Genomic DNA, 12,802 nt, shown 5'->3' with positions numbered 1-12,802 from the left:
TTGTATAGCATTTCAGCCTTGTGAAATTTAAAAAAGAATGAAAGGATGAAAGAATAATCCTGGAAAAAATATAAAGATGACAAAAAATCCCCTAAACAAACCAGGAGAGGTATAAGGAAAACTAAATCATGGCATCTGGAGTATTATGTTTTTTTAAAGAGAAGTTTAATTTACAAATATGTGAAAATTAAAATACAATATAAAAGCATTTTTTTTTCCCCCTTTTCTTGAGTCTTAGTCTGAGACCTTCCTTTCACAAGGGTTCTTTGGTCAAATCATACTTTTAAAAGAATAGGGGGTTTATAAGTAGGATGGATTTATTTGCATATTCTCTTTGTGCTAGTGGAACATTCAAATTTTAATGTACTTTCAGATAATTCTAATACAGAACTTCATATTACTAAAATGCTTGTGTCTAGGGATTTAGACCCAGGCAGCATCATCTGTACCAGTGAAAAGTAAGGAAAATCCACAAATATGTTTATGCTTGTTTTGCAAGAGGGAAAAACACGAAGACCACAGTGGAACTTAGCAATGGAGGAGAAAGAATTAGATCCCTATTCACATATTCTGTATCCTCACTGCAAACATGTTTTAGGAATACTTGATGACCTTCTATGTGAATACACCCATTTCCCAGCCCATAGTTTTCAGTACATTTCAGTACACCTTTTTTTTTTTTTTTTTTCCCCAAAGATGTATTTGCAGCTTGGTTCCTTAAGATGGACAGTGTCTTTAATTTTCTTGGTTCTAAATGATCATCACTGGGACTCTAATAAGAGTTCTTAAGAGATTTTCTAAACACCACTTGTGGATCAAAAACTGTATCTTTGGACATATAAAAGTGGAAAACTGGAGAGAAGTAATTTTATACTCTATTTCCAGATTCTGATATTACACCACTTCCTTGTTCATTAGAGCAAGGAAAAAACATCAAAGATTCAAGCTGCCAGACTGAATTCTACTCATGGAATAAAAGCAAATTATGTTCTCAGTGTAAAATGGAGAACATTTGTTCACAAAAAGAACATTTTCAAGAGTATTTGTAGGTCAAGGCTTAGCTGTAATGAGTTTGTTCTTGTTGCTCAGCTTTAATGAGTTTTTGAAAGAGAAGGAGAAACTATTGATGAGGACTGTCTAGCATACTATCCTGCGCCTTCAGGATTATTTCCCTGAATAGAGCTGCTCTTAGAACTGATACTATTTTCTTTGAAGAGTTACTATTTCCTAGTGTCTGCATAAAGTTTGGAAAAGCTAGAAAGAAGGCTTAAGAGGGAAAAGATCAATTTCCTTTCCTCAAATTCTGATCTTCATCAAACGTCATGTGAATGCTGTATGTGTGATTCTGTTGTTGCCTACACTTCCATAAATCAGGAGTAATGGTGTTCATGAGGTCAATATACAAAGCAGAAGGAAACTCAATAGCCCAGTTTTAGCTTCAGCATGATGCCACAGCTTGGGAAGGTGTATCAGGAAACTGTGCACAAAAAGCTAGGCAATACGTTGAGGAAGGGTCCCTGTACAGTACAGAGTTGGCAGAGAATCTCACAGTGAAGTAAGGTCCCAAGTATCACAGAGACCTCTTTATTTGTTACATGGATGAGTAAACTATTTTTATTACAACTTCTCAAAAATTCCAATATATTCTTTTAAATTACAAAGTAGGTTTCAGTGTATCAATAACTGAAGAAGCCTGAGATATCAGCAGCTGTCAGATTATCACTGAAAGAAGACAAAATTAGAAAGGCCACTGGGGAGGAACATGGCATGAGCCATCTCAAAAAGTTATTAGGAGATTGCTATTTTTTATTCTGACAGCAGACACCCAAAATACTTTCTTTCAGATTGATAGAGCCAAATCTGCTCCATCAGTTACAGATCTCTCTGCTTGTTCCATCTTGTCATCTGGGTAAGGTTCAATAATGTATCTCACCTCTGATACAGCACAATAGTTTTTCAGAATGTCCTAATATTTGCTGAAATTAACATAAAAGTTCCAAACCCCACCTCACTGAAAGTTTAAAATATCTAAAGGGAGCTGAGAAGACATTGCTGTGTAATGTACTCTTGCAATAATTTTCCCTCCTTACCCTACAGTTGCTTGAAATTGAAACCATTGTCTTGAATGATGAAACTGCCTGACCTTGCAGATTTCCGAACAAGCTTAGAAACTGCTTCACTACAGTGCAAACCAATAGCACATGGACATTGCTGTGAGATGTGATTAATATTGGTTTTCCTTCACTGTTTTGACTGAACAATCTTAGTGGAAAAAAAATCTTACAAAGCAAGACCAGTTTTTTTTTAAGCTACTGAAGTCTATTAGAGTCTATCAGAGTTTTCATATATCCCACAGACTGATTCACGTACACCCTAACAGGTTACATGAGGTATATCACTCTTACTGACCTTTGAGAACAGAAGTCTAAAAGTCACTCTGCTTTGGATTTTATTTTTTTTCCTGAAGTTAAAAAGTAATCCAAAGACATATTTTACTGCAGTGGTGAGGTTGAACTCTGAGAACAGCATTCAAATGGATCTGAAAATTGCTTTCCTTACCTTAAAATGTTGAGTATTGGAGTGCAATGCTGAGATTTTATTTTACATATATTTCACTCATCTCACTTACATAAGAGAAATTTTTTATTGGGCTGACAACTATCTTTAAGTGACATGACAGTCTGAACAACTTAGAGTGACAGAAAAGGTAATTTAATATTCTACTATGCTTGCCTTTCCACGAGAATCTCATTATCACTACTGATCATTCAGAATATCAAAAACTAAGCATCTCTTTTAGATTCTTGATGCTAATTCTCAGTTTCTATTCCCAGCAACCAAAATTATCTGCAGTGAAGAACTGAAGCTATCTGCCAATATTTGGTGCACTAACACACCAGCTGGCCCAAATCATGTCATTTTTCCACCTCCAGCTGTGTGAACAAAACAGAATCTTTGCCCAAAGACTCGTCCTTCTACACCTTGCAGTTTTTTTCCCAGTCTTGCGTAAAAAGTTGGATAACCTCTCCCTGTCATAAGTATGTTTCAGTATAGATTATGCTCCTTGTAAGGAATAATTGTGTTTAGGAAGCATCCAGCAGACATAAACACACTTGTACACCAATTTTAATTTTTCCTGTGGTTTGCAGAACCTTTCAAGAAAAGAATTTCACCTACAGTGATATTGCTCAAGTCATGAAGAAGGCAAGATGATCTTTGACTTGGACTAACAATTTTGTTAAATGTTAAGTGAAAGCAACTAAAATATCAGAACCTAAACATGGGATGATTCAAAACAAAACATGGTCATTGCTATTTTTACATGATTTTGCTGTATGTAAATGCAACACAGCTCATCCCACTTTTAATAAGAGGAAGTTCATGCTGTGGTATAGATCACTGCTCAGTCAGCTCTTGCAATACCTTTCTTGTGTCACTATAGCCTAAGGAGAAGCCTAAGAAGTAAACTGCAGAAATAAAACCATTATAAATGCTTATGTATCAAGTATTACTTTTAACAGACTTTCTCTGTCTACACAGGTTTTGCTGTCTCAGTCTAAAAGAGCAGTGTCAAATTCAGCAAAATCAATTCACCAGCATTTTTCCACTTGTTTGCCTACTTGGTATGGAGCTGATATTAATAAAATTAAACAAACAAACAAACAAACAAACAAACAAAAATAAACCAAAACATTAAATAGGGTCTGGCAGGGCCAAATTTTGCAGTCAGCTACTCTTAAGAATTATAAATTACTTAAGAAATAAGCTAGTTCAGCTGTATAGCTATTTCAGTAGCCATTGTGCAAGTTAGACACACGTATGCAGTTACTTATTATCTGTAAAAGGTGTATGTTAAAATAAATACATTTAAGTGTATAATTACTTTTTTTGCAGATGTTAACCATATGCAACACTAGGATACTATATCTCATTCAGCTTAATTTGCTGTTTGTCTCAAGGTAACAGAAGGCAGGTTGGAGAAGTTTGTGTACAGCTCCTCTTTTATAACTTCTTTTAACTATCCCATGAAGTACATGACAGACTACCATCTTAAGAGAAGACATTTTGTGCAATGTGATGATAAGCAGACAAGCAATTTCCATCAGCTATAGTCAGGGCTGTAAACACCTTATCTGATAAGTAAAAACACATTTCCTGAAAAAATACATTCCAAACTACCATCTTACCTTACACTGAAGGGCAGGAGACCAAGAGAAGAGGTTTCAAGTATGACCAACCATATGCTGGGTTCAGTTGTAAATGAAGATTAAATATAGTGTAAACAACTAATATTAACAGCTTCCTGCTATTATTTATGTATATTTCTAGTGAAAAGCACAATCAAGCATGCAATATAGACATAAAAATAAGAATAAAAAACCCATTAACCTCTTCTTCAGCGTTATGGGCGACTCCATTCTGCACTGGTCCTGAATCACTTGGTGGTGTTACTGCAACTTCCACTTTTGCACTTTTTTCTGTGGCATCATCCATAAATAAGGAGTGGGAAAACAACAAAACATTAAGAAACAAATCTATTAGTGAAAATGCTGTCATATATTCAGTCTGAGAAAATCATCAAATAATGAAGGTAGACCATGATCTGCCATTAACAGAGAGACCAAAATTCCACCTTCCATTTGCAAGTATATATTTTGAATAATTTTTTTATGAGTGGTGAGCTTGCATTTGAAGAAATTATTCTAATGTTACTCATGTCCTAGAAAAAAAAATATTCATTCAATATTCAGTGGGTTTTTTAATATGCTAAACTCAATGAGCCTAATACTTAAGGTAAAAAGTGACATATAGCATTCTCCCCAGACATTACAGAGTGCAACATGTAGCAATTACAGTTCTGGGGTTATAGAATCATAGTTTCATATAGGTTGGAAAAGACCTTTAAGATCATAGAGTCCAACTGTTAACCTAGTACTGTCAAGTCCACCACTAAACCACGTCCCTAAGTGCTACATCTACACCATACCTGCAGGGATGGTGACACAACCACTTCCCTGGGTAGACTGTTCCAAACCTTGGCAACCCTTTTGGTGAAGAAATTTTTCCTAATATCCAGTGTAAACCTCCCCTGACACACTGTGAAGCCATTTCCTCTTGTTCTATCTCTTGTCACTTGGGAGAAGAGACCAACATCCACCTTGCTACAAACTCATTTCATGTGGTTGAGCCTTCTTTTCTCGGGTCTAAACAACCCCAGTTCCCTCAACCGCTCCTCATAAGACTTCTTCCCTAGATCCTTCACCAGCTTCGTTGCTCTTCTTTGGATGTGCCCCAGCACCTCAATGCCTTTCTCGTAGTCAAGGGCCCCAAACTGAACACAGTATTTGAGGTGTGGCCTCACCGGTGCTGAGTACAGCGGGACAATCTCTTCCCTGTCCCTGCTGGCCACACTGGCCATCCATACAAGCCAGGATGCTGTTGGCCTTCTTGGCCACCTGGTCACACTGTCAGCTCATTCAGCCAGCTGTTGACCACCTCCTCCAGATCCATTCCACTGTGCAGCTTTCCAGCCACTCTTCCCTGAGCCCGTAGCATTGTGTGGGGTTGTTGTGGCTCAAGTGTAGGGCGCAGCATTCAGCCTTGTTGAATCTCAGCCCATAGATCCGGCCTGTCCACATCCCTCATAGAACCTTCCTACCCTCAAGCAGATCAACGCTCCCACACAACTTGATGATGTCTGCACACTTACTGAGGGTGCACTCAGTGCCCATGCTCAGATCACTGATAGAGTTATTAATCAGAACTGGCCCCAGTAGTGAGCCCTGGGGAATACCACTTGTGACCAGCCTCCAGGGTGGATTTAACTCCATTCACCACAACGCTTTGGGCCCAGCCATCCAGCCAGCTTTTTACCCAGTGAAGAGCATACTGCATCCAAGCCATGAGCAGCCAGCTTCACCAGGACAATGCTGTGGGAAACAGTGCCAAAGGCTTTACTAAAATCTAGGCAGGCAACGTCCACAGCCTTTCCCTCATCCACTAAACAGGTCAGCTTGTCATAGAAGGAGATTTGTCAAGCAGGACCTGTCTTTCATAAACCCATCCTGATAGGGCCTGATCACCAGGCAGTCCTGCACGTGCCCTGTGATGGTCTGCTTCATCACTTTCCCTAGCACTGAGGTCAGGTTGACGAGCCTGTAGTTCCCCAGATACTCCTTCCTGCCCTTCTTGTATGTAGGTGTCACATCTCTTAACTTCCAGTCATCTGGGACCTTCCCAGTTAGCCAGGACTGCTGAGAAATGCTTGAAAGTGGCTTGGTGAGCACTTCCACCCGTTTTCTCAGTATATATATATTCAACAAGATATAACTGTTGTAATACACTAACCCCTGCAATTAGTAAAGTTACTTCCAATCTGTAATTATGCTCTTTCTCATGCAGCAATGTGGGAAAAAGTTTAAATTAATCATCTAGTAACATCCAAACTCAGAGGATGAACTTTAAAATAGAATCCTCCTATAGTCCTTGTGCTAAACGTTTACAGGAATTAAAGGGATGAAATTATGCCTTTGGTTTCTTATGGCAAATTTATTCAAATTGATTCTTACTTTTATTATCTTGGAATTCTCTAAACAGTAATTATCTCTTTAAGTATGTCCTAGATAAAAATGTCAATGGCCAAAAATCCCTTGGATAATATAAAGTTATGGGGAATAGCCGTATGACATGTCTAACTCAAGTTCAAGATGCCTTATGCTATGCTCTTGTGCACCAAAGTAAATACAGCTGTCTAGTTACATTACTGCTATCCTGAGATTCTCCTAAATTAAAAATCTGAAATCGCAGCCACAACGCAGTGCCAGACTATCTGCAATTATTTCAGTGCATGTGTGTTGTCTCTTAACCCTGCAGCCAGCATTTTGGCTTATTAACAGACTGTCCCATCCAACTGCTTGATTCTGGAAGCAAATAGTATCTAAACATAGCACAAGGTCAGAAAAAGTGTCAACTAATGAAACAATTCAGCTTTTATCAATACACTGGCATCTGGTTTTCTAATGCAGGGATCATGCCAATGTAAAGTAGAGAGAACAGGACATAGTACAGATTTTCTTTTAGTGTAGGAACTTTTAAACTAAAATACAAATTCTTAACCCAAATGGAAAACCATAGTAAGCTAATTTTGCAGTTAGCATAGATGGACCTAAATGATTCTCAGCAAGTAGTAGATAGACAGATCAAATCTTAAATATGAAGATTTTGGGTTGTTTTTTTTGTGACAAGAGTGATACCACAGAAAACACATGTTCCCCTAGAGCAGCTCAATAAATTAAATAAATTTTCACACATAAACTGCAAGGAAGTTTCGTCTCTATTCCTGTCACTTCAACATATATCCAAAATCAGCACTGATTTTTTATTTTCAACTCTTCTGGAAGGCTTTCTAGATGCCTTAACTGTCTTTTTCTTCTTGCACTTAAGTCCTGTCTCTTCCATAAGTTTCATATTCTTTTGTACAGGGAATCAGAATATTTTACTAAGATAGCATAAATGAAGTAGAAGGAGAAATTGCTCCCTAAGGATTTGTAAGCAAAATTAAACAGTGAAAAAGGCCCTAAGGAACAGGTGATAGTACTGCTGCACTCACCATGATTAGCAGCTCCATTCTGCCTTTCACTGTCTTCCACCTGGCACTTCTTTTTGGCGATCTTATGCAGAATTGATGCCCTTTCCTTGAACTTTCCTAGAAGAAAGAATTGTCATTATTAAAATGAAGCCATTTTGAGAAACAAAGTTTTTTTGCCATAGCTTAGGCTTCATAAATCAGTATTGATAATCCATTTTCATCCCTCCTGAAATACCAAACGTTATTAAAGACTATCTGATGTTCCCATATATACTTTTAAAAAATTATTTGTAGTGGAAAGAAAAATGTAATTTTATTTTTTTTTATTCTGAAAACTCAGTAACAAATTGAACAAGAAATTGAAAACAAAAACTATTAATTTTCTTCAGAAGCAGTCAGTAAGTTTTCACCTATAAAAGTGCTACTGTGGAATTTTGGCCTAAACAGAAGATGAATACAGATGAATAAAGATATTATAAACAAACACAAACAGTTTCAGGTCTCAATTAGTGGTAGAGCAACACAGAATTTCAGATGAACCCATATATTCCGTCATGGTGATTGTGGTCAACTTTGTCACTTTGCACTCAGCTATGCGCCTGTGGCTTCTACAGATACTTCAGAAGGGGAAGAAAAATTCTCCAGAACACGTGATTTTCATACCAGCTTTTCAAAGGTAAATTTTCTTCTCAAACTGTCAGGTATTTTTTATCTTCCATGATGTTAACCATGCATCTCATCATCTAGACTGTGTCCAGAACAAATCATCCCATCCTAAGAGAGATCCCAGGTCCTGTCACTCTTTACTGATGACTGAGTCCAGATGACACATTAAAACTAGGCAATGTCAAACATGGCAAATGTTAAGTGAAATTAATCTTTCCTCTACTTTGGTTGATTTTTCTATGGAAGGACTCTTTGGACAGCTTATGACAGTCCATGTCATGTAGAAAGCTGATGTATCTGCCTTTCTTTATTGTTATCCTTATTGCTCTTTAAGTCTTTTAAAAATATTTTTAAAAATATAACTGGTGGCTATAGGAAAGTACACTTCTAATTAAGAAAGCTATTAACATACAGGGACCATGACTGTTTTAATTCTTCATCTCCAGTTAAAAAAATAAATTGAAAACTGTTGGTGTCCCTGCAGCAAAAACAACACAGGCTTAAGACCAAAAGATATTTCAGTGGAATCACATAATTGATTAACAGTGGGAAGTAACATTAGAAATCATGAATGAACTCAGTTGGATATAAATGAACTCAGTCACTGTTTCCAAGCTAAAAGAAAAGCTATTCAAGAATAAATCATTATTCAAGAAACAAATCCTGTCTTTCCTTCTCACAATCAGAAGCTTCAAACCTATTTACCAACACTTTTGTATGTGAAGAAGCATATGCACAGTGACTAGCAGCTATCATTTGCTGGAAAGTGGAATTAATTTGTTAACAGTAGATCACTTGGAAAGTAATAAAAATACTACAAATAGCAGTACTGTCTTTTCAGCATCCCCTATCTTTTCACAAACACATGATGCTCAAAAAAAGAAAAAAAATAGCTATTTACAATATATTGCAAATATCCTTTTTGACACATGGTACCTAGAATTAAATTGCCTGCAGAAAAGAATCTAAGCATAGAACACAATCATAAATAGTAAGCCATCTCATTATTTCAGTGCACAGGGTCAGTGGCAGATATTTCAGTTAGAAGGGGAAGAAGAAACAAAAAGTTAAAGAAAGAGAGAGAGAGAGAAAGGGAATTGGGATATCAGATAAGAGAAAGAAAAAAACAGAGGGAAAAATGCAAATATTATTTCCAATATTTTAAGCTGAAATATTAGGAGTCAAGTCTGTTCCTAACTTCCTGTGAAACACTAGGGGCATTTAGAAAATGCTTATCCAGAAGCATGTGTAGATACTGAAACATGCCTGCATAATTTTCATACAATGTGTATGTCAGTTTGCTAAAGGATTCCTTTAGGTTTCAGACTCCAACTCCGATTCATATGTTGGAGAATTTGGCTTGTGATGTCCCAAATAAACAAATTCATTTCTTTGCAAGCAATGCAAATGATGCAACTGAGACATTGTCTAAGAAATATCTGTGGATCCATCCATGTGTCCACCTACTCCAGGATGGTGTAAGACCTTTTAATCTAAGGTTAAATCAATAAAGTTAAAGTCATGTAGAATTCTATAAGGACATTCTAGTCTCTTGTTTGAGATTGTTTGAAATTGTTTAGGTTTTTTCAATAGAGAAATTTGAGCCATTATTGAACTGAAAAGAAAATGCCTCCACAGAGATTCACACTGGTTTAGATAAGTTTAATTGGTCTTGTCTTCGATTTTTTTTTTCACATTCCCAAGTGTTGCCTCCCATCTTTAGGAAGAATTTCTTACACTGACTTTTAACAGTAAAGCTACACTGCTTCACTTAGGAGACTGTTCTACAGTTATGTCATTGTCATGGAAATTAACCTCAACATGTGAAATGGAAACTGTATTTTGGTTTATTTTTATTTCTCACTACATGCATGGTTCAGCTTACATTTTTTTACATCCATCGTTTTCCCTTCCATTTGAATCACTCAGTGCAGGTAATAAACTGTGTGAAGAAATGATTAAAAGACATAATATTGACTATCAAAAGCATGAAACTGAGGAAAGCAGTAGTAGTAGTCTGCATGAAGACAGGAACATGTGAAAAGACAGCAGAGCTATCCTTCTCCCACCTTTTCCCTGACATTTTCCTCCTTCAAAACAAATCAAAACTTGTTCAGTAAAGGGGAAGTACAGAGTCATCAGGAAGAAGGACCAGCTCAGGTTATTTCTAAGTCATTCAAATTTACAGAAAACTCCAAAGGTTTAATTTTAGACACAGATCTTCTCTCATGCCTTTTTTGTCATCTTCAGGCAGGGTTACTAAAACAATCCATAGGAATTTTATGTTACTGTTCTTATTTCTTGGAGAAGGTAGAAGCTTATGTTTCCTCTGTAACAGTCCTATGTACTAGGATTTGCCTACCTAAGAGTAATTTTCACACCATCTGATTCTATGAGAGTTTAGGTGAGTGAAAATGCCTGATTCCACGAACCCAAAATAGGATAGATTGTCATAGAAATTTCTCAAATAACATGGATTCACTGAACTCGGAATGATTTTGTATCTTATTTTAATTTAGAAATAATGGGGTGCAAGAAACAGATCAAGGCCAGGTGATTAGCAAAGAAGGTAGCTTAAAACTAAACTGGTTTTATTTGAATATATGCAAACAAATCATTGTTATATAATATACATACACCTTGATCTGCATAAGTGACTCCAGCTGGCATTAGTTGGCAGAGATTCTCTTCCTGATCAAGAATATATTAAAAAAGCCAGTCCTTTGATGACAACTAAATTGCAGATTACAGATTCCATAGGTCAGAAAAGCCTTTGATTTGATAGGAAAATAGTTAATCTTCAGAAATTCACTCATTACAAAATTCAAGACTTCACCATTTGTCTAGTTTTCAGTCTCTGATCAGATGCAAATTACTACATCTATGCAGCTATAGCCAAGCTTTCATGAGCCTTAAGATGTCATATCTGTGGTGGTTGAGCAGCCTGAACTGTTCCTATCAGTCCTGCTCGTGGTCAGTTGTGGAACACAACTAGTGGGTCACAACTGATCAAATCCAGAAATCCACCTCACATGCTTTCTGCTTTAAAATCTCACAAAAGCATCACATGAAAATAAATGCAGTTATGTCATGTTGTAGGCTGTTGGTGGAGGTTACTTGACAGCACAAGATTATTGTGAGGGTCTCTTCCCATCTGCTAGGGTCTATTTTCTCTCCCAGTTGGACCTGATTAATCTGCCATTAATTTAAAGTCCCTTTCAGGCCAAATAGGAACAAACAAAACAATAGAGATCAGTTTCCAATATCTGGAGCATAATGGCCCTCTGGCCATTAGGGTATATCTGATTGTGCATTGTGATCTAACCATTACTTTTTGTCTCTGTTCTGATGTCGAAGCAAGAATAGCTGTGCTTGTGCTTCTCCACGAGGACTGAAAGATCTGCTATCTATCTTCACTCAGGATTTGAAGACCTGGAGATAAGGATCTAATGTATTAGAAAAAAATCCATGGATTTGTAACTGGGTTTACATATTCCTGTGTCTAACTTTCTGTACAAAATGTATAAAAAGCTCAGTCAGAAAAGGAAGAGAAAGAAGAAAACAGATAACGAAAAATAAGTCTGATGCAGAGTGATAGCGATTATCCTTTTGAAAATCCAAACAGAAAGTACAAAATATAGCACACTTTTATTTAAATACAGCTTCTGGGATACACTATTCGTTACCTGTTTTGTGAAACACATGTGAAAACAATGATGAGAGTTGTATTTGAGAAGGTAAACTGTATCATAGACTCTTGACAGTGTTGATACTCCTAAAGACAAAGGGCTTCATTTCTTATTTTTGCTTATGGAAGGTTTTTGATATTGTGCAGTATGGTCCTGGATTACTTATTCATGAGGAGTGCTTTCTGAGATGACATTGAATATTAACAGTATCATTTTAGCATTGGCACGGTATTAATATATATACATATTGTATGTATCATATTTGCATAGGTATTTTCCCCCAAGTTGCTGCATTTAACTGTCAATAGAGTATTTATGAATATCAGAAGGTTAACAATGTAGTGACTACTTCTGTAATGGTAGGCTTAACACCAGCATAAAAATTAAAACCTTTAACATACACAATGCTGAAGCTACAATGAGATTCTTCGCATCTTGATTGTAATGAAGACTGAGATGAGACATACTGCAACACTTTTTGCTTTAGTAGCTATGTCTGGATGGCCTGGGTTAATAAGTAATTTCAAGTGTTTGAAAGGTGTATTTAAACAACACAGACAGCACTATTTGCCCAGTAAAATCTCCTCTCAGACATTTTTTCTTACATCAGTTCTACCTCTGTGAATCAGATGATGAATCCGGGCAACGGAAGGTGGTGTGGAAAGATTGCTTTATGAGCTCATGCCTGCTACAGGGCAAAACAGCATCTACCAACATCAGGGACACAGGTGGAACAAAGAGTCTCCTACAGTCAGCTGCGGAATAGTACACTATATTTGAGTATCAACAGCAGATACAGAAAGTGGGAAATAGTCAAGTTATCACTTTTCCCCTCTAGTCAGGCTGTCTCTTATACACA

General features: G+C 36.8%; 1 protein-coding gene across 3 annotated transcripts in view; it reads right to left on the bottom strand.

Moving 5' to 3' along the window:
• Positions 1-12,802, bottom strand: part of SLC24A2 (solute carrier family 24 member 2) — a 112,585-nt gene that overhangs the window by 21,529 nt on the left and 78,254 nt on the right. For all 3 annotated transcript variants that reach the window (XM_026866443.1, XM_026866445.1, XM_026866444.1), the window contains 2 exons: positions 7,610-7,705; positions 4,390-4,478 (listed from right to left, as the gene is read on the bottom strand). In XM_026866443.1, the coding sequence (XP_026722244.1) occupies positions 4,390-4,478; positions 7,610-7,705 (185 nt within the window). The remainder of the gene's footprint in view (positions 1-4,389; positions 4,479-7,609; positions 7,706-12,802) is intronic.

The sequence above is a fragment of the Athene cunicularia genome, assembly GCF_003259725.1.
Source record: "Athene cunicularia isolate RWA chromosome Z unlocalized genomic scaffold, athCun1 chrZ_part2, whole genome shotgun sequence".
Classification (NCBI taxonomy): Eukaryota; Metazoa; Chordata; class Aves; order Strigiformes; family Strigidae; genus Athene; species Athene cunicularia.
The sequence above is the reverse complement of the archived record's forward strand: the minus strand, read 5'-3'. Positions and strand labels throughout refer to the sequence as shown.